This window comes from Idiotropiscis lumnitzeri, chromosome 7, assembly GCF_059441095.1.
Source record: "Idiotropiscis lumnitzeri isolate Australia: NSW breed Sydney's pygmy pipehorse chromosome 7, RoL_Ilum_1.0, whole genome shotgun sequence".
Classification (NCBI taxonomy): domain Eukaryota; kingdom Metazoa; phylum Chordata; class Actinopteri; order Syngnathiformes; family Syngnathidae; genus Idiotropiscis; species Idiotropiscis lumnitzeri.
The window spans coordinates 8307970-8334999 of NC_142397.1; the positions used below are offsets into that span (position 1 = coordinate 8307970).

At 41.5% G+C, this 27030-nt stretch overlaps 1 protein-coding gene across 4 annotated transcripts in view; it reads left to right on the top strand.

Moving 5' to 3' along the window:
- The window catches only part of grik4 (glutamate receptor, ionotropic, kainate 4), a 246026-nt gene that overhangs the window by 198719 nt on the left and 20277 nt on the right, over nt 1-27030 (top strand). For all 4 annotated transcript variants that reach the window (XM_088300430.1, XM_088300429.1, XM_088300432.1 and 1 more), the window contains 2 exons: nt 16746-16853; nt 24092-24295. In XM_088300430.1, the coding sequence (XP_088156556.1) occupies nt 16746-16853; nt 24092-24295 (312 nt within the window). The remainder of the gene's footprint in view (nt 1-16745; nt 16854-24091; nt 24296-27030) is intronic.

The following is a 27030-nucleotide window of genomic DNA, read 5'->3' on the forward strand; positions in this document are numbered from 1 at the left end:
TCTGTCTTTCCGTTCGCCCCCCCTGTCACCCCACACCCCCCCTCGCTTTAATCTGGCACCCGTCCAGTCTAACATAAGGCGAATGTCATGGCGTCTAATGCGATGATCCCAAGCGGAAGTCTGTTTTGTTCATGTGGAAAGGCAGGGCGTCACATGTGGGGAGGGGAGGTCGCCAGCAGGGGGGTGTTGTTTGTTTTTGTTGACTAACACCTCATGCGCCACATATTGATGCCTTTGGGCTCTATGGGCCAAACAAAATTTGGGAGGTGTGAGGACCTTGGCAGAGATAAGAAAGTTGCTTCATCACCCTACTCGGAATCGGGGGACAGCAAACCCAGCCGCAGCGAGGACTTCATGTTCATTTATTAGCGTCGACTTTTGTCGCTGTTTTGTAGCAAACAGGCGCCCGATCCCCTCGTCGACTCACCCCTCCGAGGTCGACCACCATTTCTAAATTGTTTTTGTTCTTTACCTGCATGCACAATTGTTAACTCATTTACTGCCATTGACGGGTAAAGACGTCCAAATTATTTTTTTTTTTCCCCACTCAGCTGGTCGTGAATGAGTTAAAGTAACGGCCATCAAAGTCTCACCGTCAGATTCTTAAAGTTTCTGGGAGCAACAATCTTCATCCTGAATTTTATGCAGATTTTTTTTTTTCCAATTCTTTCCAGAATGGAAGAATTGTATCGAGTGGCATCTTGGAAAGAATTGTGTTCAACATTAGAGGTTCCACTGTCATTAATTTTTTGATGTCAGCGGTCTGCCAGGGAAAAAAAAACCAAAACAAAATGTTAATTTCCTCCACAACCGACACAAACGGCACCGTGGCTTCGATGATCCCGCGCGCCATTGATGATGTGTCTGCATTACACAAGTGTTTCGATTTCTTCGATCTCGGAATGCAAAGTCAATGAAGCCTCTGCTTGTAGTGCCGGTTGTCCCACCAGGCCAACGAGGCTGATGTAAGAAGGCAGCCAGGCGTTCTCTCACACTCTGGCACCTTTATCCACGAGAATCTGTGAATATCAAGTGGGGAGAAAAGAGGTGGGAGAACAAAGCCAAAAACATCTAAAAGGTGACCGAGTGGTTAGCACGATGGCCTCACAGTGTAGAGGTTGTGGGTTCGATTCCGGCTCCAGCCATCCTGTGTGGCGTTTGCATGTTCTCCCCGTGCCTGCGTGGGTTTTCTACGGGTATTCTAGTTTCCTCCCACATTCCAAAAACATGGATGGCAAGTCGATTGGACACTCTAAATTGCCCCTAGGTATGAGTGTGCGCACGGATGGTTGTTTGTCTTTGTGTGCCCCGCGATTGGCTGGCATCCAGTTCAAGGTGTCGCCCACCTACTGCCCGAAGACAGCTGAGATAGGCTCCAGTACCCCCGACCCTCGTGAGGAGAAGCGGTACAGATAATGGATGGATGGTTGGATATTTGATTAGTCATAATTGAAGTCGTCTGGTGTCACTCCCACACCGGCGCAGACCTCCATCTGTCAATCTGCAGGCCTGGTCTAACCCAACTCGGGCGCAGTTAGACACGCTAAATAAAGCTTGATATTTTTTTTATTTTATTTATTTTTTTCCTCTTGGGTCTGTTCTGTTTTAATGAGCAAAGTGGTTGCCGTGTTAAAAGGCACTGTTTTAACAATCTGTTGATGTACCTTGATGTGCATTCATAGGACAAAATGGTGCTTTTTTTTTAGCCTGGTGCGGCTTGTGTATATATATATATTTCTTTTTTAATTGCTGTGGCTTATATACGGGTGTGCCTTATAGTCCGGAAATTACACAACTTGCAAATGTTTGCTCATAGCTTGCATGCATGTTTCAGATTCTCCAGATGGTACGAACAGCAGGACGAAGCTGCATCACTGATATTATTAAATGGCTAACATCACCGAAGCGTGCCCTTCGCCTCTCTAATAACATTCAAGCTCGTGGCTGGAATAGATGGTCACATCACGAGTCTGCCGGGTTGCATGAAAGAGGCGCGCGCGGCTGCCAACTGATCAATCTGACACGAGGTGGCCGCTTCTGTTTGCCGGTTTGGATGTGTGCGCATCAGCACTCATGCATGAGAACCCACCGCTCTGCGGCGACGCACACGAGCAACCGCCGCCATCGGTGCATTTTGAGCAGACGTGCAAGTCTCCTTCCAACACAAACACGCCGCCACCTGCCAGCGAAGCGCAGCGCGACAAATCACATCGCCTCTGCAGCCGCTCGCCTCCCAAGACTGACCCTCTCGGTGAGCACGGCGCTCATTGACAACAGGCTGCCTCTTAACAAGGCAACGCCATCAAATGAGTAATTAGGAGGAAGGAAGCGCAGGCTGTCAGTAATGGTGTGTTGGACTTCACACATGTGCATTGCGGGAGGTTGCCTGGCTGTGAAAAGCCTCGGCCAGCCCCTGCAGAGAAAAGCGTCCCAAATGAAGGTTTGCAATCTAGTGACTTACTCAGGCCTGCTGGGTAGAAAGGAGGGGGCGGAGTCAGGAAGCCATATGAAATCCATATTTTTAAGGTTTGAAGGACCTCTTACACCAAGCGGTACTGTTCACTTTGGTCATGAATTCACTTTATTTTACTCCTTCAACATCAAGACCACGGCATGGACTGAATGGATTATTTCCGTGCTCCCGAACCTTTGTTGGACTTCTTTGGATTGGAGTATGTCTGTTATGATTGTGTGTGTAGCAAAATGGACCCAATAAAACTGACAGAGGCAGAGATCAAACAAAGTAGAGATTTATTTAACTAAGGGAGCATGTTTTGAAAAAGGCAGCGCAAGTTCGGTTGTACTTTATTTAAGTATTTAATAATGTACTCAGGTGTTTTTTTTAAATATTAATTATACATAAATGAAGTCGGCTGCTGTCACTCCCACACCGGCGCAGACCTCCATCTGTCAATCCGCAGGCCTGGTCTAACCCACCTCAGGCGCAGTTAGGCTGTGCGGCGCTTACAAAAAAAATAGGACCCTACATATTATTGATTTGAAGGTTTTTTTGGGCGGGGATGTTAGAAATTAAAAATCCTAAAAGAGTGTCAAAAATTTCGCGTTGTCTGAATCATCAACTGCCCGAAGTTCCTTGCTTTGTTTCTGTTTGCTTGGCACTTTTTCGCAAAAGTGTAGATATGTAGATATATGTCGATATTCCGCCCTAGTTTCAGCAAAACTGTCACAGGTCAGCGTGAGGTGACTGGCTATGAGCTAATTACGTTACGTGAGTGTTGTGTTTTCTACATTTTTGTCTCCTCCTTGATACACTTGTTGAATGCTTAACAAAAAAGAACACATGCCCACTTTTAAAGTTTCCTACTCCTCAACCACTAGCCAAAGGGTTGCGTCAAAGACACTACTTTTTATTTTTTTAGCTTAAAATCAGGGGATGAGCGCAAAGCACCCACCAAGCTGGTTAACATCACAAAATCATGAATGTTTTCCATATTTGTCAGTTCCTCTTGTTTCAGTCTGACAATGATGTCACATTCTTCACCAAGCTGATGCGATTTCTTTCCTCGATTTTTTTTTTTTTTTTTTTTTTTTTTTCTTCTCTCTGAGCTTCCAGTGAGCTGCCGTCTTTACAAAGTCAAGGTGAATGCAAGCTTTTCCGGTTGACGTGTTTTCTTGGAAGCTTCAGTGATGTTTGTCATCGTTTTCAGATTCATGCCAAATCCATTCATCCTTCTGGATTGTTTTTTTTTTTTTTTTGTCTAAAACGGCGACTCCCTTCAATGGATTCTGTTCTCCATTCTTGAGGTAATAGAAATCCCTCCCAGGGTGAATGAACAAGCGACTCCCAGCGGATTGACAGAAATAGAAAGCAAGTGTCCCAATTCCCTTTTTTTTGGGGGGGGGGGGGGGGGGTCATTTTGCAGCAGAATTCAAAATGAATTGCCCAAATATAAAGAACTGATGGCAGGTACTTCATCTTTGGCCTCTTTGACTCGTTTGTCTTGAATTTTTTTTTTCCCCTCATCCAATCGTCTGTCACCTCCTTTTAGCAGACTCTTAAATCGTATTGACTTTCTTCTCTCTAATGGCATCCTCTGCGTTTTATCCCCCCCCTCCGTGTTCTCATTTTCGTTTCATTTCATTCTCTCAATGGACTATCAATAAACTGTTAAATCATTCCGTCGTGTCAGTGGATATATCCTGTCCTGAATTATGAATCCCAACGATTACTGTCGACTTTTTTTTCTTTTTTTTTTTAATGTATTAAGCCTCATTCTGGTGTCCTTGCGTCCGTATAGTGAGTCAAGCCCCCTGTTTCTGGTCGTCTACCTGCCCGCTTGTGTCACAGCACCTCATACGTGATTGATTGACACGTGCCTACGTTTCCTGCACGGCTACCGTTCCAGTTTTCATGAGCCGATTTGAGCCGCGTTATTTACAGGAGACTCGCTCCAGTTTAAAGAGCGAACGTGCTCCTTGAATTTCTTTCTCTTTTTTATTGTGGATTTATTTATTTCCGGTCAGCCCCGCTTCTGCTTTTATTGTGGCAATCTGCTTTTTTTTTTTTTTCTGCCTCTCGGAGTCGTATTAATGTGGCGATACTGCTCCGCCACCAATGCAGATGCTCTGTGTTCACTCTCAGTCTGCTGCGGCAGTGTGCGGAGGTGGAAGAGGAGAGAGAAGGGAGGTTGGATGAGGAGGAAATGTAAGAGGATGAGAGGTGTGGTGTCGCCCAGCAGGCTTACACATCCCAGAATGTGACCATGCTTTTTCAATCATCAAGCACATTATCATTTGGGAGCAGCCGAGCTCGCCACATCCCACCGCTTCTTGCATCACCGAGTTTTTTTTTTGTTTGTTTTCCATGCGTGTGAGTGTGTGTGTGTGTGTGCGCCTCGGGCTCTTACAGACACATCTAAACAAGGCCCGAATGATTTAACCTCCCTCGATTAAAAACTGGATTTCTATGGTTAGCTTGCGTGCTTGAGTTTGATGCAACAGGTGGCGCTAAAATATCCGATATCCGCTTTTGGACATAAATGAAAATGAATATATATTGTTCATCTGCCCACCTGCTCACTAGAAGCAATGCCTGGTGGATTCACCGCAACGGACAATTCCCACCACTTCCATGGTTGGGATCAAATAGCAATGAGGTGAAATTAGCGCCAAGTTTTTTTTTTGTTAGTTTTTTTGTGAGGGGGGGGGTGTTTGGGATCATTGTTTACATTTATCCCAGTGCGACGAGCGGGCTGTGCGCTTACATGCGGAGACGTGAAAATGCGCGTGTCAGTGTAGATTATAATACACTGCAACCGAATCACCCCGACTGATAAATCACGCGTCATCTTTTTGACATGTTATTTTCTCCCGAGTTTTTTCCGCGTCTCAGCTACTGAAGATTTATCGACAAAAAACGCCAAACGGCGGCGTGGTGTGACCGCACCAAACAAAAGAAAGTGAACCAATCATATGATGAGATCAAATGAGAAGCCAACAAAGTCAGAGTGAGTCATCAACCTTCTCAAAGGCGTCTCCTCCGTACTGAATTTGGATCTGCAATCTGAAGTGTTGATGAAATACGCTATGTCGGGAAGAAACACACACACTGAAACACAAACACTGGCATGTACTCGGTGTGCTTTGTTTGGTCTCTGTGAGACGTACGTCAGTCCCTCGTCCTCTTTTGTTTTCCTCATTGTACACTTTGCGGGTTGCACATGGGGAATAGATCAAAAGCATAATGTGGAGTTGTTGTTCAGCCTTAAAGGATTTCAAGGCTGGGTGAGGCTTGTGTGCTTCTTTGCGTCACCCCCCCCACCCCCTCCAAAAAAGGAAAAAAAAAACTGCCTGTATCCATTTTGAGCAAAATGCATTTGCACATGCTTCACCTGAAAGACTTTGGTAGCTGCAAAACGACTCCAGATGTTCTGCTCCTCGACTCGTGTGTGGTATCTTGTCTGCTCAGCATGACTCGACTTGCTATTGACACATTTCCATTTGCAAAAGCAGACACTATTTCTGCAACCACTCAGGGGTTCCGAGTTGATAAACTCTGTCAGAAAAAAAATATGAGAAGCGGCAGTGAAGTGAAGAATGCAGATTAGAACGCAAGCTAATGTCGCGGCTGCTCCACCGTTGGTATCAAATCAGTAGAATCGGTGCTAAATGCTGCAGTGTTGAAGTTCACAGTGTTTGTTTTTTTTTTTTCCTGCCATCAGTCTTCTGGTCGTCATTCTTCTCCAGTGATGTTGGTTATTAGTAGAAAACGAAGCTTCAAATTTGCTTCATGAAACAGATGTTGTATTTTTGGGTTCTCTAGATGGCACTCTTGGTTTAAATAAAGCGTTTAAAAAAAAGCCCAATGTTGATCAGAGAGTGCCATCTACTGGAGTCCAAAAATACTACAACTGGTTCATGAAGCACATTTGAAGCGTCATTTACCCATCGCTAGTTATTAGGACTGGGTATCGATTCAAATTTGCAAAATAAATTTGATTCGATACGCAAGGAAGGGTCCCATTCAATTAGAATTAGATTTTCGATTCACGATTCCTTTTGATTGTTTTTCGATTCAATCAAAGATTTCACGCAGTACCAATTTTATTGTCGGATGGAAGGGCATTCTTAGAAGAAGAAATGCTGCAATTAGTACAAACCTCTTCCTGTAACTAGATGCATTAGTAAAAATATTCATATGTACTTATGCTGTCAAGTGATTAAATTTTTTAACTAATTCATCGCAAAAAATTCCGTGATTAATTGCGATTAATCACATTTTTTTCTACTATTTACTGTGAAGCTTTTCATATTCTAATCATATCTTATAATTAATGCAAAATCACCAGATGATGTGCTAAAGATGTTTGAATTTGTCTTTGAAAGATATGCAAATTAATTTTTGAAATAGATAAAACTGAGTTAACGGAGTTAAAATATTTACTCGCGTGAATTAAAAAAAAAAATGAATCTTGAGTAAACGCTTTCATTTTGACAGCCCTAATATTTACATTCGGAATTGAAGCCAGTTAAATTCATCATGTACGTTTTATTGAACGTGACCTGATCGAAACAATAAATAGAAAACTGGCCTTCATACTTGTTGACTTCACTGCTTCCGCCATTTTGTTTTGATACGCTACTTTCGCGTCGTGACAAGATCTCGCGGGACAGGTGAAGTAAAATACACGTTTGATTTTTTTAAATAAGTTTCTTGGTTTGAAAGGATTAGAAAATGCAAAATGAAATCAAACATTTCCTTGAAAAGCAGTCTGCTGGTAGGCGTGGTTCCATTCCCGTCTAAATGCTTTCCAGCTTTTGCGCTCCATATGATGATTACCGAACGTGGGATGGATATCGTCAGCCGAAGGTCTTCCTCTCCTCTTGTTTGCCTTTCACGAGCACTGCCAATACACACGGTGATATTTGAACAGCTGCCGGTGTCACGAACCGTGGATGTGATTGTTTGCCGTGGTGCTAACACAAGATGCTGAGAACATGAAGCTCTGGCCTGCCGCTGCCTGTCAGACTGACTCTTCAATTTTAAACAAGCCATCTCACTCATCCTAATAGCACAAAACGAGCGTTTGCCAGCTGGATCGCCGCATCTCGCAAAATGTCATGCTTGAAAGTAGCACACAGTTGTCGCCGCCGCTGGGAGTTATGAAAAAAAAAAAATGTTGCATTCTCGTCAGTCACAACATTCTTTCTTGGGCCAATCGTCTTCAGTGTGCGTCAGTGTCAAACACCCACATCACCACCTGCGAACTCCTGCGGCATCAACCCGATTTTTCTCATCCTGCCCCTTGATGAGTCACATCGTGAGAGCTTCACTCAAACTTGCCGGTCCGCAGAGAAAACATGCGATACACACACACACGCACGCACACACACCCCCGCACACTACCACAGGGCCTTTTTTTTGTACTTGACATGCTTGCTGTGTGATTTGGAGTAAGTGTATGCTCAGTTCAGTTTTGTTCAGGCTTCTGTTTGTTCTAACATTGTCCACGCTGTTATCGTCACAGCAAAAATTCAATTCCTGAAATGTATGACTTTTCGCAGTAACGCAATAACGCGGTCTTCTGAAATCTTTTTTTAAGATGTTCCACTAAAGGCTTCTAGCTGCCAGTGAGGCGTTTGCCATCTGTTTAACAAATTCAAGCAGAGAAGCAGGATTAGAAGGCTAAAATAAAAAAAACAAGGCAACTTGTCATTTTAGTTGACTGTGCAGGGTTCAATTCCACTTAAGACGCGCCACGTTATTAGGCACACTGTTCATTTTGGGGAAAGTTTCATAGATTTAACTCATTTAATCCCTAAAATTTGAATATGCGTCTTCAGAAATGTAGTCGCTGCCTACCAAAGACGTATTTATACGTCTTTTGTTCTTTCTTTTTTTTACTGAGTTTACAGGATGTTCTCACGCGGCTTCTGACTGAATGAAACGGCTTGACTGCAATTTTATTTTTAAAAAAAAAATGACCAGCAGGTGACGGCAAGTATAAGATCAGCCAGTAATCACGCAAGGGTGACCAAGAAGAGAATGAGGACTTGTAGGCAAGGGCGTGGTGGAGTAGTTTAGTGAGAGTGGAAAGAGCGTAGTAGTAGGAGTAGCAATGGACAAGACGAAAAAATTCATCCTTGAAGATTGCTTTTTTGACAAAAAAAAATAAATAAATCATCTACATCCAAGCAAGACGTCGACGATCGAGTTGCTGACGCTTCGTTCGTCGAACAAACCAAAGAAGCAGCCATCGAGAGGCTCACGGGTCGTTTCGCCGGAGACATCAAGCGATGAAAACAGACGATGACGAGCTCATTTCAAATTTGCAAAATCAGTCAAAATCCGCTATCATTTGGATGCCTGGATTTTTTTTTTTGTGTGTGACTTTAAATTGATGTTTTCCCCCGTTCTGCCTTCAAATTGACTTTTTTTTTTTCTCCCATTGTGGAAGAAACATTCTCAACACTGACACACACCCACACACAAACTAGTAAGACAGAAAGCCATTTTGAGTGCGACTCATTTGTAGCGCCGTGTCACCTGAGCGCTTTAGTGTGGCTGTAAGCGTCCTGCATGACATTCCACTTTATAACACCTTCCCATTGCCGCCCGCCTTCATGATGGATGCGTCTGTCAGCCATCGCCTGTTGAATTTGGCGTCTTTCTGACAGCAAAATCAGCCAATCCCGACGCCTGAGTGAGCTGCCACCTTAATCTCTCGCTCCTGCTCTAATTCCACATTATAGAAAGAACCGGAGGCCTTCCCTGTTAGGGTGTCTCATCCCACTTGTTGTCATCATTCGCTTGCTCTCACTTTTCATTTCACACTTGCATAAACTTCCTGTTAGTCTGTCTGCCTTTCCTGTCCGCCGGTTGAGTCTTCCTCTTCTCTCAGCCTCCAGTTCTGTCTCCCCAGCTGGCTGCCGTTCATATTTCCTCATTGATTTTCTTTCTATTCGCAGGCATATTTCTCCCCAAGTCTTTTTTTTTTTTTTTTTGCTGCTGTAATATTAGCCTGCTTCATGATACCCCATCCCTCATCTTGCCCCCTTGTTTCTCTGCAACTTTCATAACGCGCAGCGCTCGAGCTGTCGGCACTTTAACCTGTACTTTTGCACAATGACGAAAATATTTCGTTGACGCCCCCTTTTTTCCACGACAGTAATGAGATGACGCCGAGCTCAACGTTGCTCTTTGATGACAGAAACGTGATGTGACGAACATGAATTTTCGTTGACAAGGCGAGACAGGACGAAATTGTTAGCGTGTGGTCTGTCAGACACATTCAAAATTCCTGACATCCCTTCCCATTGTACATGTAATTTGTCTTTCAAAAAAAAAAAAATGACAGTACAACCTAGATTTTTTTTTTTGGGGGGGGCATTTTTGTCGACCAAAACTACACTAAATCCTAGTGATGGGTAAATGAAGCTTCAAATCTTCTTCATGAACCAGTTGTAGTATCTTTGGACTCCTGTAGATGGCACTCTCTGATTAACATTGGGCTGAAAGCACACTGACTTTCCATTTTTTTTTAAACCCTTTATTTAAACCAACAGTGCCATCTAGAGGACTCAAAAATACAACAACTGCTTCATGAAGCACATTTGAAGCTTCATTTTCCCATCACTACTGAAACTTTTTTTTTTTTTTTGCATTTTTGTCGACTAAAACTAGACCAAAACTATGACAAATAGGAGTGACTAAATGTGACAAAAATTAATTAGCATTTTCGTCCAAATGACTAAGACTAAATCTAAAATGCCTGGCAAAAACAACACCGGTTCCAAAAACATGCATGGGAGGTTGATTGGACGCCCTGAATTGTCCCGAGGTGTGTTCGTGAGCGCCTCTTTGTGTGCCCTGCGATTGGCTGGCAACCAATTCAGGATGTACACCGCCTGATGCCCAAAGAACGCTGGGATCGGCTCCAGCATGTCCGCGACCCTCGTCAGGAGAAGCGGCTCACATAATGAATGGATGGACTTATTTAGATTCATGCAGTCTTCTCTGTGCTGGGTCATTTCGCTCTAATTCAATTATGCTGGTTGGGCTTTTTAAGGAGAAGGTTGCAGTGTTGTTTTCGCACTAAATTACCTCATTGTGTTGTGACGAGAATGTTCAAGCGTGCTGGGATGGTGTCACATGTGGTTATCACATGGACCTCACAACCAAAAAGGATGCAGTCAATTGGAGCTTCAGACTGTTTGGTGACCAAATATTGGGACTAGGGCTGGGTTGATCAAATCGATTTGAATCGGTTTTCCTTTTCATAGCCCGATATCGATTCATAAAACCATATATCGATATTTTAAATAATGTCTTTTTCCCCATAAATTTGCATGACTTCAAACGAGATCTAGAAACAAAATGGTGGAATTAGTGAAGTCAGCACCAAAAAGCATAAAAGCAGATTTATTTATTGTTTTGGTCAGGTCATGTTAAATAAAACGTACTTGATTCATGTCGCTCCATTGGCTTCAAATTTTTATGTAAATATTAAATATTAATATGAATATACAAATGCACAGAGTTACAGAAAATCATATTGGCACTACGTGAAATCCTTGATTAAATCGAAAATCAATCAAAGTGAATCGAAAATTGTGTGTGTAGCCTTGGTCTGATCCGATAATGACACACTACCATGCTTCGGTCTGTTTTCTCAACAATTCTTAAAAGTAGTGTGAGCAACTCCACACACAGAGAAGCATCCTGGTGGCTGCATCATTTTTTTTTCATATTTTTTTTCATAAGCAGGAACTGGAATCAAAAATTATAAGCAGTTTCTGCAAGAAAGCCCGCCCCTAAAAAAAACTGTACCACCACAACATCCAAAATGAATTTGAGATTAATTAAATTCACTTGGAATGTTTGCAAATGTGTGCTGACTCTCAATCAACATGAGTCTGAATGTGATTAATTGGAAACGCGGCCACCTTCCGGTCACAAGATGGTGGCGGAACCATTTCGCTTTTTGATTAGCACGAATTGAAACTCAAGGTGGCATGAATAATAAACATTTAAAAAAAACTGTATTATGTTTTTGCACCAAATCCTAACTGACAGCAAGTAAATTCCCCCTTCACCATGACAACTGACCAAAGAAAACATCCAAATTAACAAAATGTCACTTCACTTGATGTTGGAATTTACCGCACCTAAATCCAATGATAATTTTTTTTTTTTGACCTGAAGGAAGGAAGCTGTGCACAATTATTTTTGAAATATTTGGAGTGCTTTTGCAAGGCAGAGATGCAAGAAAAATATCCATTTCTCTGCATAGATCATTATTTTGGATCATTAAACCAAGGGGTTTTTTGTTTTCCATTTTATTTTTTCCCATCGCTTGATACTTTTTATTTTTTTTAACCGGGATGCATTCGCTAGATATACAAAGTTTACTGCGGCAAATAATTGTCTATTAGTTGTGAGTTGTAATAGACTGACATTTATTAAAAGTCTGTTGTAGTGTGTGTGTGACTCGAGGTGAAAAAGCAAACAAGCAACTTACTGCTGATTGGCTGCTACCCACCGCGCAAGGAACCAATCAGATGGTGCTGTGGGCGGGCCAATCTGCTTCTGCTGGCAAGGCGACAAGCTCAGCAGAGAGACAGAGAAGTGTGCTACAGCGAACCAAAATAAATAAGCTTTTAATTTATCGGCCTTGGAAGTTAAAAAAAAGGCTGATGTCGATTATCAGAATCAGAAATCCCTTTATCGTCAAAATGCCAAATATCAGCCCCAATAATCGGCCCGGCCGATAATCGGTCTATCACTTTATACTGCCGTGTCCGATGTCCATGCGTATGGGGAGACAGTCATGACATAAAATAATACAACACAGGACAAATAAAGAATCCAATTTGATCCAAATGCTAAACTTGAACTAATTTGTGTCGCCATAAAGTTCCGTCCGTAAAGTTACTGGCCATGGCGCATTGGCCTTTTTCACGGCAATTGGTGTGCGTTGGTTTGCATTTGTGATAGTAAGCGCTGTGAAGTTGCACAAAGAATATATGACAACATTTTTTCTGTGGCATTGTATTTGCTCCTGAGCGTGCGTTCCTGCTTCCCCAAGCTGACGCGCACATTTTCCCTTCCTGCGAGTCGCGTCGACTCGCCGACGGCACCGCTCCGCTTCCCCCGACTGGCCCAAAGAGAGTTGACGACGGGGCCACCTAAGGGCCGTTTCCTTCGTACGCCTCGCCTCGCCTCCTCTTCCTGCTCGCAGCTCCTTCATCTTCCCCCTGTTCCTGTACGAGTCACCGTGACACCCCACACCATTATCCTCTCAGTCGCACCACCACGCTCAGACCGCTGTAGACTCCCACTGAGATCAGCCAAGCCACCTCCGCATGCTCCGAGATGTGATTGCGCGCCACTTTCGCAGGTCCCTTTTTTCTTCATTTCTCACCACATCACAGTTGGAAGGTGTAAGTTGGGGATTCGCTATTTGTGTGAGTAAGGCTCAGACTTCTCCAGATTGTCCACCGCAGGAAAATGAACACAGGTTCATTTTGCTCGAAGAATCAACAGGAAGTTACAATCGAGTAAGCTGTGGTGTCCAAGTAGTTTTGTCCGGCGTTTCTTTTTTTAGTGTCATGCCAATTAGAAATGATGGCAAGCTGTCCTGTGGATAAGAGAGTAGACGGCTTGCTTATTTTCGCACTTTTTCTTGCTACTTTGTGTTTTTTTGTCCTTTTTCCACTCGCAAGTTGGGAATTATAGTGTGCAATGGGATTTAATTTGGATCTTCTGCTGTTATGCACTTGAATGCATCTCATTGTGACGTTTGATTGACGACATAGCATGTTATGTCACTTTTTTACCAGAGCTGGGCAGTCCGTCCCAAGGGCGGAACGGTCCGGCCCTTCGCCGCGACCGGACGCCCATTTTTGGGGTTGTCAAATTTTTTAAAAAAGATTTGATTATCAAAGGCCGGAGGTAGTGATGGGAAAATGAAGCTTGAAATTTGCTTCATGAAACAGTTGTTGTATTTTTGTGTCCTCTAGATGGCACTGTTGGTTCAAATAAAGGGTTTAAAAAATGTCAACTTTCAGCCCAATGTTGATCAGAGAGTGCCATCTACAGGAGTCCAAAAATACTACAACTGCTTCATGAAACAGATTTGAAGCGAAACCAACAAACAATATTCCCGGCGTACGATTTCCAGGAGCTCGTTTGAATTCCACCGAGCGACACTTTGAATCCGACAATGCATCAAGACTGAATTAGAAGCAATCATTTGCCCTTCCTCGACAACATTCATAACAGAGACGAGGCTGATACCGTGATGAATGGCGTAATATCAAAGTATTTCTAAACCAGAATTTTCTTGATGCGTTGGATCACTGACTTTGAACGTAGATGATTAGAAAAGTTCCCGTGAATTGGCGCCGGAATGTATTTCAATGAGAAGCACATTTTGTCACCGAGCTCTCGATGAATATTTGATGAAAGTTTGTCCTCTTTTCTCCTTTGTGTGCTTCTTCGGCGCATTCGATGCCGGCGCGGGTGGCTTCTTCGAATATCGCTCAAGTATTAAAAAGAAGCAGGCAAATCAAAACGAAGAAAGTTTGTTTAGCGTGTTATCGGGTGTTCATCACTGGTGTGGTTTTGTCGTGCGAAGCTGAGGAAATTAAAAATGTTGTACGCATAACCACCTGTGTTGTCGCTTCGGTTTTTTGGGCGGGGCTGAGCTTTGTGTTTTGATCTAATCTAGTGTTTGGGAAGATTTAATAATCTCACAATTTGCATGAGTAGTTTACACACTTCAAGGTCAAAGAATATAAATCACCAACGTGTTCGCAAGCGAAAAAGCAGGGTGCGCTGTAAATAAAATAAAAAAAAAAATTGACATTTATGGATCACAATTGTAATCAAAGTGACAAGAACTTGCGAAGCAAAGAAATAGAAATAAATGTGTGGCAGAAAATTGCTGAGTCGGTTTGAAAATGAATTGGGGGGGCTTGTGCGGCAGCTGTATTCACCAAAAAATTTCATCTTGCAGAATATTAAACGGAGTGTTCAAGCAAAACAAAAAAAAAATGTGATGACTCCAGAAGATTTTAAGTGTGGATGTTGCCAAATTTCTTTGATTATAATTTATCATCCTCGTTATAATCCGTCAAGGGGAAATTAAAAGTCACATTCTGCTGCACACTATGCGGGGGACCAGATCACACACGTGCGCGCATGTCGGAGTAAAAGGCCCGCCAGGTTGCACACTTGTGTCGTGACATCAACAAGTTTTCTCCACAGCGCGACGTGAACCCCGACCCCCCCCCGCCCTCCCCGGCCCCCGGCAAAACACTTACAGATGAGCTGCTGCTTTATCAGAATGACGCTTCATTGAAATGCATGGAAATTCAAATTGGTAAATCCAGCAAATGATCCTTGTGCACAAAAATACTTTTTTTTTTTGCCTGACTTTATTTTTTTTTCCATCAGCATTTTCTTCCATAGGAACGAGGTGTGTCAGAAAAAGTTGCAGGAAAAGCGTAACAAAAGTTATTTATATGCCGAATTTAAACTACAGATGCTCAGGGCAGTATGAGCAGGCGTGTTGTCAAGGGCAACCCGTGCTTCTTCTTGTACACCGAACGAAGCTTCAAAAGTTGATTGTCTGGCCAACGCTGAAAGGCAAAACTTGAATTTTGTAGTTTAGGTTTGAAGTATGGCTTTTGTGACTCCGGTCTTGGAACATTTCTGACACAACTCGCACACCATTATACCATACCAGTATATTTTTTTTTTTTACCCAGATGATCATCGCATGGTTTAACAGCCTTTCCGTAGAGGCCAAGCGTGATTTCATGATGACGACTACTTGTTGCATTTTATGTTACATGCCATTTTTGAAAAGTCAGTAGCGACTCTCACACTCGCTCATGTTTTGATTACGACCTGCGTTCGTGCAACAAATGAGCACAACACACAACACATTGTTAGACGGCAAGTTGCGGCTTCGGTCAGCATTTCTGTTACAAAGTATGAAATGAAGACGGACCTGGAATTGATGTTCCAAAAAGGATGTACCAATATTCAAGTGGCTGAATGACTGCAGGTTATGGCAGTGGCTGCGGTTGTGGTAGAACTAGCAAATGGTTAAACTTTGTTGAAGTTCACAATTGGGAGGAGTTTAGAGCAGTGGTCCCCCGTTTATTTATTTTTTTGCCGCGAACCAAATCCATAACTTTTGCGGACCGGCAACCGGTGTTGGTGGCGGCAGGCAGAGCTGTCACTTTTTGCTAATGCTAACGGCTAGCTGCTAGCCAGTAGTAGCCACTAATACCGGAGACTTGTGTCGTGTCATACAATGATGGCGTAATTAACTAGCGGTTTGTTAGCGTCCTAATTTAGCGACTGAATATGATTTCGGGAATATGATTTCGGGATGGCGTTGTGTTGATGTTGGTGGCAACTATGTCACGTCAGCCAGCCGAAAGGTCGATAACGGAAGTTATGGTAGCCGTTACACCACCATGGGGCCAAACTTCAAAGTAAAAGTCTGTTAAGGCTATTGCATTGGCGTCAATGACTCAATGTATTTTTTTTTAGGGTTTATTTTGAAGTTATCCGTTACGGAGGCGGCGTGTTCGTTGAGTATGTTTGTAGCTTCCTTGACATTTCTCATTAATTTCGTCAAAAAAAATCGTCAACCGTGGGCTTGTTAAGCCTTTTGAGACTTTTTTTTGTCAGTTTTTATTTTTGTCTGTCCATATAAACCTGACACCATATTGCATCCGATTTGTATAATGTTCCTGTGTACATTATCTTCTTTTTGATCTGATTGGCACTTAATGGCAGCGAAAATGAGACCATTCTTTCAAATGCATCATAAGTTTCTGCTTAACAAGTTCCAAATAGTTTTGTTTTTCTATTTCATCATTTATTCTGTCTTGCTTTGCGGGGTTTCCTTCTGCGTGGTAGCAAATCCGCATTAATAAAAATGAGAATGAGGCTCTCTGCCACAGGAAACGCTGGTAATTACTTTAATGAATGTATTATGCCGCCGCTGATTGAACGCACGCCTTGTGTTTGTTTTTTCCTCTCGAAATCACACACGCCTTTTTTCACCTATTCGTCTATTTAATTCCCTTTTGCCTCACAAATTTGCACCAATGTTTTTCCCTGTCATTGCTTGTGCGTCCGCCACCGTCTTTGTGAAGGTCATAGTGTTCGTCCTTCTGAAAGAATGGAGGCAAATGATTCGATTGGCCTTTCCCAGACGCTGGACATAATGACTGATCGCGTGTTTATTGTGTGTGCGCAGATTGGCCTGTGGCACTCTGAAGATGGACTGTCTATGGAGAAGAAGCTCCCATCAATCAACGTGACGGACACCCTCTTCAACACGACTCTTACCGTCACGACGATACTCGTAAGTGGCATGGCGCGCGCACATCATGCTGATGCTTTAGCGCGGCAGTATGATATTTTGCCGAAATCGCTTGCGTCTCACCGGAAAAAAACCTTTGTCCTCTCGGGTTAAGAAGCACCGATGGCGTGCAATCGCTTTGGCCGGAGTGCCTCTATTATCGTGCATCAGCTGGAGCTAATAATTCACCTTGTCATCGTTTCTCACCACCTGTCGTAAAAACGGATCATGCGAGCGGTACTTTACTGCTTTCACTCTGCTCCCTGTTTGCCTTCAACATTAGATTCATTCAGAAAATGTTGCCCATCTCGTGACGTTTTGCGTGCTAACCACTAGCTTCCTGTGCTGCCCGGACATTTAAATTCCATCACACTCAAAAGTAGCGTTGAAAAATTTCCAGGATGCCCGTCAATTTGTTCTTTTTTTTTTCAGAGGAATACAAACGTGAATACATTTGCGGCCAATCTAATCTTTTTTATATTCAGTAGTGAATTTTTCTGCCTTTGAGGGATATTTCACCCCCAAACTGTGGTCAAATTGTGCGGTACGGTCATTCCCTGGCTGCATTCATAACCACTCCGGCACAACTTGCAGTGACTAAAATATTAACACAGATGGAAAAAAAAATGACTGTTGTCTTCACAATGACGCAAGAAGATACAACCTTAACTTTTTTTTTCTTGGGTAAGGCTAGAAAGGTCACTAAAAAATTATATAATTTCCCACAATTCATAATTAAAAGTTTAATGAAAATTAATTAACTTCCCTTGTATGCTTTGATAAATCTTTTTGCATTCATTGCTTTCATTAAACATCCCATTAGCCGGGTTTTCATGGAGTCATGCATTCCGATTTGAAAGGATTCAAATGAGGAATTGGAATGTAAATGCTCCATATAAACATCTCAATCGGAATAAAAAGGCTGAATCATGCAAACAGTTCGATCGGAATAGCCAGGCTGCGTCCGGTCTGTCTTGTAGGCGTGTCCGTGTAGGCGCTTTAAAATGGCCGCTTTGCAGAGCTCGTCCGCACGAGACATGAGAACTTGTTTTAAAGTACTGATTACTCGGTTTTATAATGCTGCTGTGTGAATAGAAGTGTTAAAACTAGCGATAGACCGATTATCGGCCAGGCCGATTATTGGGGCCAATATTTGGTATTTTTCCGATTATCGGCCTCAGCCTTTTTTTGAACATATACAGTCCGATAAATTAAAAGATGGTTTATTTTGGCTCGCTGTAGCACATTTCTCTCACTCTGCTGTGCTGGTGACTCTGCCTGTAGAAGCAGATTGGCCCGCCCACAGCAAGATCTGATTGGTTCCTTGTGCAGTGCGTAGTTTAATAAACATGCTTAAAGGCATTTAAACTAAATCAAGTTTTGGAGTTTTTAATTTTTCCAAATTTTTACACCATTTTACCCGTTTTGTTTTGGTTTTTTCAACAAATGAATATCGGCTTAAAATATCAGATATCGGTCTCCATGACTACTAATAATCGGTATCAGCTCTGAAAAAAAAAAAGCATAATCGTCTATCACTAGTATAAATGATCGCGACCGTTCTGAGTAGCTGACGGGACTTCATCTTGATAAATCACGTGACATTTACGTCGATCTCTGCGCGTCATCGGCTGATCTGGATGGATCGGAAAATATCATGTGACATGTAAACATGTGAGAAGAGATCTCCATTCGGAATGATTTCAATCAGAATGACAAAAAAAGTCTCCATGTAAAGTAGAACTCCAAATGTTCAACTTTTATGTTTCTACGTGTTTATTGCCATCAGTTGTTGATTTGTAGCAATTTACCAAACGTGGCGCCTGTAGTTTATCATCAGCTGCAGTGCCGCAGAAATGAGAGAAAGAACACGGACGTATTTTGTTGGTCTTATTGAGACAGAATGTTTCATTTTCCCCTGGAGGAGGGTTGTTGGATGAAGATGTGCGTGTTTGAGAACAAATGAGACGGTTCTTTCACAACAGGAAGTGGGTGTAAAAAAAAAAAAATGAATTGGGTGAGCTCGGCGGCTCAATTTCATTTTGTAGATATAGAGTCCCTCGACCAAACTTTGGAATCCACCGCTGTGCAATTTTCAGCCTATCACAGCTCATTCATCACGATATGATTGCTGTGTCGCTCTTATCTAACTTGTGGGCAACAGCTGAAGAATTTCTTACCTGAGAGACCGTTTGTGAGCTCTTGAATTAGCACTTCAACTCATAAAAGAGGCGCGTTTGGAGAATGTGCGCGTGCAACAATTCTTGACGTCATCAAACGGCCTTTACGCCGTGGTTTCATTACACATTTGCCGTCATCGTCGGGATTGACGATCGCATCCTCGCGGGCCCGCAGGGCGTGTGTTTGTAATCATTGATCCCATTTTTACGCTGTGCTGAATTTTTGGCATATATTACCTCAGTAAGCAAAGCCATGTGATGGAAAAAGCCAATTACTTGCTTCTGTGAGATAAAATTCTCTTTATAGTGTGTGTTTTATTGCGCTTTATCTCTGTTCTGAAATGCAATAGCTTGTCAAGTTGTAAAAAGGCTTAACTTGTTTGCATTTTGAGATTTTTTTTTTATTTATTCCCGCTGGCTCCAGATGCAGTTACAGTATATCACAATCCGATACAGCGCTTACAGGATGTCACACATGTCCTATTGTCAGATCTCGCAAGTAATAGACGTGTCTTGAGATGCATGTGAGCCCGGTGTGTGTTTTTCAAGATGCGAGACGTCATTCGGCTGATTTGTTCACTGTGACCAACTAGAATTGTAACGATTCACTCAAGCCCCGATTCGGTTTTCGATTATCAGTTGACAATTTCGATTCGGTTCTATTTTTATTTATTTTTTTTGGTCTTTTTTTTTTTTTTTTTAAATTAATAACCAATTTTTTTAGATATAGATTTTTTCATTTTAATATCTGAATTTTGTCCTCGTTACAAAGAGTAACTTTTTTGTAACTTTCCCAAAAATATTTTGACAATTTAACTACATTTTTGTCTTATCAGTGTTTTGTTTGTCAGAACTAAAGATGAAGATGAATAAATGTCCAATAGATTTGACTGTTATCATCAAAATCAAAATTTCTATATAATTTTCTTTTTTTACATCAATGCATATTTTAAGCAGTTTAAATCGTTTTCAAACCGATTTTCGATTAATCGTTACATTCCACGTTTATATAAAGCACAATATTAGAGTGCTCTTATACTTATTAAAAAACATTTTTTTTTGTTGTTTTTTTTTGAAGAGGCTGGAAAGAATTAATATAATTTCCATTCATTTTAATTGGGAAATATAATTTGAGTTACAAGTGTTTTCAGTTCCAAGAGTGGTCTTTCATCCAAAAATAATTTAACGTTTTTTATCGTGATTGAAAAACCGTCATATTTTGCCCTTACGATAAACGAATGCCTCTTTAACAACCGTATTTTAAAAACAAGCTTCCTTGTCTTTGTGAAGGAACAATTATCGATCGAGCGCTTCTAATAGATCTCATTCGATGGTGTAGGTGTACCTAATGTTATGGCACCTGTGCGCTTGCATCCTATTTCGTGTCCAAATGAGTCATCCAGCACACTTATCAATCCACCACCAGAATCCTCTGTGCCTGGGAATAAGAGACTTCTTATTAAGAAGTCTGACTTTTGTTTAGCCTTCAAACTTCTACTGAGTTCTCACTCATGTGTACCAAAGACACATTTCCATATGAACACGTAGAGCATATGCAGAGGTGGCTAAGAACAGGACGATTGACTTCATTGAACAAATCAAAAGGAGTCACACGCAGTCTCCACTCGCATAAAGAAGCAAAGTTTTCAAAGTGATTTATTGACCTGGAACATGGCAAAATTCGAGCGTGTTTCGCTACTAATGGGCTTCAACTGCCCCCCGTGACAAAAAAAATGGATCTTTGACATCTTTAGCCGTCAATGGTAGTAAATGATTTGAAATATATGCATTTAAAAAAAAAAGATATTTAAAAAGAGATTAAACAAAGATCATTGTAATGATACGGATATTAATCAAAGTCATCAAGCTTTTTGCGACTGTACCGTGGAAGCAATTATTTCTATTTTCATTACTTGCTTGCTTTAAGAAAAAAAGGTTTTAAATCCAAACAAATTGGAAATCGACCAGGATCTCGGAACAGATTGTTTCACCTAAGACTTTTAAAAGTGCATCAAGATTTGACTTCAGAGAGTGTTAGAATCAAAGTGATGGTGTCTGAGGTCTTTATGAGAAAAAAGAAAAAAAAACATTCTTTGGATTAGGAGGATATTGCAAAAAAAAAAAAAAAAAGGACGGTGGGGAAAAACAAGCACGATAGCAGTCAGACCAACACATCAACACACGGCGTAAATGAAAGACGGTCCGGTCCCTCTTTTATTGATTCCTGTTCCTGCCTGCTTGAATGTTATGACTGTGATGATCAGCATGGAGCTGTGGACTTAAGGGAATAGATATAGAAAAGCTTTATCGACGCAAGCGGTGAGCAATAAAGCTCCTAATGATGCTCTGCTTTTTAGCAGGCGTAAATCAAGCTGAGGCATGGAAAGTAATTCATGTTTTGCCACATAATTACATGTTAGAGGGAACAAACATATATCATCCAAGCACAGTAGAAAATTAATTGCGACCACTTCCATGTATCATTTGCCTGTTTTTAACCAAGTTAAAAAAAAATCCAAGAGACAGCAACTAGCAATAAAACAAAACAACAGTCATACAGCATTAGCGCATATTATACAAAATATAATATAGATAATGCTAATAATTAGTGATGGGAAAATGAAGCTTGAAATCTGCTTCATGAAACAGTTGTTGTATTTTTTTTAAACCTCTAGATGGCACTGTTGGTTGAAATAAAGGGTTTAAAAAAATGGCAAGTCAGTGTGCTTTCAGCCCGATGTTGATCAGAGAGCGCCATCAACAGGAGTCCAAAAATTTTGACAGAGCTCATTGCTGGAAAACAAGAGTGGACCTAGACCAGATCCCTGAGGCACCCCCTTTTGTGACATGTAGACAAGAAAAAGAAAAGCCAGCCAAATGTACACATGTGCATTCTCGCTGACAAACAATTTGAGAACCAACCGACTGCAGCATCACAAAAAGACCAATGCCGCCGTGTCTCCTAAACAAGGTGCCACGATTGACGGCGTCGAAGGCCTTCAACAAGTTTATTTTTTTCACAGTCCAGCGTCTTAACAACCTCATGAACTCCCTTCATAGCAGCAGTTATTGTGCTCTGTCTCTTTCAAAAAGCCAGATTGATAACTTGCGAGACTGCCGAGCTTGGATATTGGCCTATAATTTTTACTCTATCCGACTCTTAATATGATGCCGCAAAAGCGTTCTCATCTTTATTGCCTGTTTGATTTTTGTCCACTGGAAATGGGCATTTATTTTCTGCTTCAATAGAGGCCATAGTTGATAATGCCGACGATCCAAGCGAAGGCTCTGCTTTGTCTCGTCCATACTGCATGTCAGAGGACCGACGTTAGCATAACTAAATAGGCCAGCATAACAAAAGCGTCTGCGTGGTAATTACATCGTATTATTCATCGATATAATTATTAAGCATTACCACAGAATTAAGACGTGGAAACGCATTTGCTTTTTATTGTTTATTGTATTGTTCAAGTGTGAAAAGGAATGATTAAAACATGAGGTGGGTGAGGTTTGGTAAAATGACTGCTATTATAAATTGCTAATAGCAGCAGTGTTTGTTTTAATAAGGGGACGTGTCATTCATTGCGATGTGTGGCTTTCTGTGGGCGGCCAGAAGAACCGGGGATTGCGCTGCTGTAAAGAGCTAACAAGAATTTGAGAGTACGGTCGGCACATAATGATTTTTCAAAGTGTTCCGAAGCTCACACATTGGTAAGTTGGTAAGTATCTGGTCCGAGCAAGATTTAAAAAAAAAAATATATATATATATATATATATACTTAAGTTTCGACAGTTACGACTTCCGGGTGTGTTGATTCCGCGTAGCGCTGCCGCCTCACGAGTGAGTATCCAATCACAAAACGCGTTCATCACCTTCAGAGTAAGGCCATCAACTCATGATCTGATTGGCTCTCGCAACTGTCTATCAACAGCAAAAGCCCCCTTGAGACACAGAACAGACGCCCGCATCATTGTATCTGGTATTGTGAAGTCTGCCTGGCAACACGAGCTAGCTGAATTCTGATTGGATAAAAACTCTCACTAAAAATACAAAACTCGGATATAATATGACATCAATGTGAAGAATATGATCGTTGTCTTGATTATTTTTAAGCCAGCAGAGAAGGCCTTGATGGCCTTGACCCCCCACCACTTTCTGTCAGTAAAAACAAATGTTGGCTTTTGCCGTTTCATATTTGATCATTTTTAAGTGAATGTCAGTGTAAGTGGCGGGTCTTTTTATTTATATTTTCATTCATTTTAATGAAAGCTGGCTCGCTAATACTTCATCGCCTTATTTTACATTAAAGTCAAGTGTAATTCATCGTTGAGTTCTGCAAAATGTGATCTTTAATAGTCAATCGTCGGCTCAAAACATTACGATCATCATCCAAGGTTGTCAGCTCTTTTTATTTATTAGATAGGATGTCATTTTATTCAGGCTATACGTAAATTCTTAATATACGGTTGGCTGATTTTTCATGCTGGTCAGCACTCATTCGGATATTCGCCATTGACTTGTTTATCGCTTATTTGTAGTTGGCGTCAAATCAACAGAGCTTACTGGTGACAAATCTCAACTTCTGTTTTGCTTGCATGGCAAAATCAGACTGCTCATTCCTTTGAAAATTGTTGCAAATGCCTTCAACAAAGCACAATTTTGCACGTGCTGTTGATGTTACTTAAACTTATAACAACGAAGAATAGCGACGAAAGTTGGGTAGTCATTATTAAAAAAAATTGGGCCTTGTCAACAGAAGAAGCATTCCGATGCTGTCTTGCGGGACGTATTTTTTTGCTGGCTTCACAAGCTGTGATGAACATTCATTTAGATGTTATGGTGCACAAGCTCACCAGCTTGACACTTGTATTTTTTGGGGGGAAGAACAGTCTTTGGTCCAAAAACATCAACTACACAAGACAGACACAGTCAAAGAGTGAGTTGTTGTAAACACCAGTAAATGTTTTTTTTTTTTCTTTTTCCTTGCTGGTGCGTTCCATTTTACATCAGCTCTTGAAAAAAAAAGTATGTGTCATTAACGCAAACATTATGCAATGCAGGAGAATCCATACGTGATGCTGCGGCCGGATCACCAGGAACTGGACGGAAACGAGCGCTACGAAGGCTTCTGTGTTGACATGCTGAAGGAGCTGGCAGCCATACTCAAGTTCAAGTATCGTATCCGACTGGTGGGGGATGGACTGTACGGGGTCCCTGGAGCCAACGGAACATGGAGCGGGATGGTGGGAGAGCTCATTTCAAGGGTACGGAAATTTGTCTTGTGAACTTAAATGAACATGATTAGCTCATCAAATATACATGGCCATGCCACGTATCCGAGGGACTTGCAGTCAAACACTCGCAGACACATTATCATACGTTGAAATTTCTCACTGGGGTCTCATTAAATGCTACAGATTATTTCTTAATTTTTCCCCTAATCGTACTTTTTCTGATGACCCCATGGTACCCCATCAAAGAGTCCTCGGATGTGGATTTCATAAGACCACACCGTTGAGTTTGCAGATGCAATCAAGACATAAAGCAAAGTGTACGTTAATCGACTTGTTTAGTCTCCTCTTCGCCAGAAAAGTATCGATAAGAGAATCGATAAATAATTGAATTGTTAAATTGAATCAGGAAATGGAATAAGAATCGGAAAAAAAATCGTTTCAATTCCCATCCCGGTCACGGAGCAGTAGTTATGCTATTCTTTGACAAAAAGTTACCTTCACTTCAGTACATTATTAGAAATAGTTCGGAAAGAACACAAAATCCGACAAAGCAGTTGGAATAAAAAATTAATATTAATGGAAGTCAAGGAGTATGCAAAGGAAGACTTTCTGTTTTTTTACGGTCTCTGCAAGAGTCAGTTGAGTCTGTAAAGTGGAAAGCCGGGATTCGATCTTAATGCTTTTGTAACCCAAAACATTCTTACATCAAGGTCACGTTTGCCATTGAAATGAATGGAAATGCAACGAATCCGTTCCAGCCCTGAAACTAAGTTACACTTACCATCGTTTGACTTATTTACTGTACTGGTTTCTTTCCCTTAATGCACCTTCAATCTCTCCTCGTGCGCACTATATATGGAAATTTTCCCCACAAAATAGATTCATTATTTATTGAGGCCTGCCTTATAATAAAAATGCGGTAGTTTTTTTGATCGGCGTGTGGTTAAAGTAAATATACTGCAAGACAGAAATATTGTTGAAACCTGGGTTTGAATTAAATATTTACCATCTTCCCTATCTCTAACCGAAATACTCTGTTTATGCATTAGTTAAACCAGATTTGATGTTGCGGCAACCCACACTTGACTCATTTACTGCCATTGACGACTAAAGACGTCAAAGATCTGTTTTGTTTTGTTTTTTTTTAACTCGGCTGGTAGTGAATGAGTTAACTGCAGACCAAACCTTGTGTACCAGTCCTAGGGTGCTCGGACTTAATGTCTCCTGGACAACTCTCAGATGAGATGTCTCAGATACATTTAACTAGGAGGAACCGAGGACACACTGGCGAGACGATACCCTTGCTGGCTTTGTATGGCCTCCATGTCCCCCCCGTCTTAGGTGACCTTGGAACATTGTGCTTTCTCTCCCGTGGAACAAAATTTGGTGTCCAGAGGAGTCAGATGTCCCTTAAAATGCTGCTGGCCACGCAACCCAGACAACTCAAATGATGAGAATGAATGAGTTTGGATTTCGAGTGGTGTATTTTGTTAGCGGTAGATAGCACAGCACCTTTTTTTTTTTTTTTTTTTGCTGAATTCATCGACGCGTCACCACTCGATCGGCGCAAACCGTTTCTTTTGTCTCTCCAACAACTTCTGACAAATGGTCAGAGCCGTGAGATTTGTCACGGGTTAAGGGTCATTTGGACGGATGTTTCCTCTGTGGAATGAAACAATTCGTCTTGTTTGGTTAAAGGCTTACAAGAGGATGAAAAGCATAAAATAGAAGGAGAAAAGTGCGGCGTTTGCCAGCTCTGTGGATGGCAGTGATAAAAGACACCTGCCGTTGCCTTTCCCGCTGACCAATATTTCATCGCAATACTTTGACAGCTGTCAGGCAACCTAAAATAACAATTAGACACGCAAAGGGGAGTGCAGACCAGCTCACTTTTCACTGCGTCCTAACAATTTACTATTACTGGGTTACTAAACTGTAATAGGAAACTGAACCACTGACATTTTTTTCAGTTGCCACCACTCGAAGGCATAACAGCAGGCAGGCAAAGAAATCCAGTTATCAATATTAATATTCTATTGTCACATAAATAATTCAGCCGCTGTTAGGACTGCGTGTTCATCTCGCAAAAGATCTGCCTTTGTAGAAATTGCCTCGACGGCTGCTCCCCGCGTGTGGCTTCCTTCCGGCACTGGGTGCAGCCGATCAGACTTTCAAACGACTCTGACTTTAAAAAAAAAAAAAGAAAAAACAGATGAGGCAGAGGTTTGGTAGCGCTGATGATGAGGGGCGAAAGCCTGCGGGTGTGTCGGGAAGCAGGATACACGAGGCCATCTTGCGCAATGTGCTTGTGTGTGTGCAGACGCAGCTCACGAATAATCCCTTGCCACTTTCCGCTTCACTTGTCGCGTCTTTGGTGTTTTGCGGATTTTTCGCAAAGTATTCATCCCAAATAAAAATAAAAAAAATCAAATAAAAAAATGGTAATAATCGTCCACTTCCAGGGTTGTAGATCACGTTCCTCTTATAGCTTGAAGTTTGGTATTCATTCTTCATTTTGCATTTTCAAAGTTAGATTTGTTGTGTAACAAGTATTTGGAAGGTTTGGAATCATGTCGAGGGTCGCAACAGCGTGATAGCAATTAAAATTAATGATGATAATAATAATAATAATGAAGAAAAAAAAAAAATAATAATAATAATAATAATAAATTCAACCTCTACTTCATAGTTTGTCACTTTTAATGAGGTGTTTAGGTCGCCATGAAATTATTTACATTGGTCTCTTTTTTTTGTTTTATTTTAAT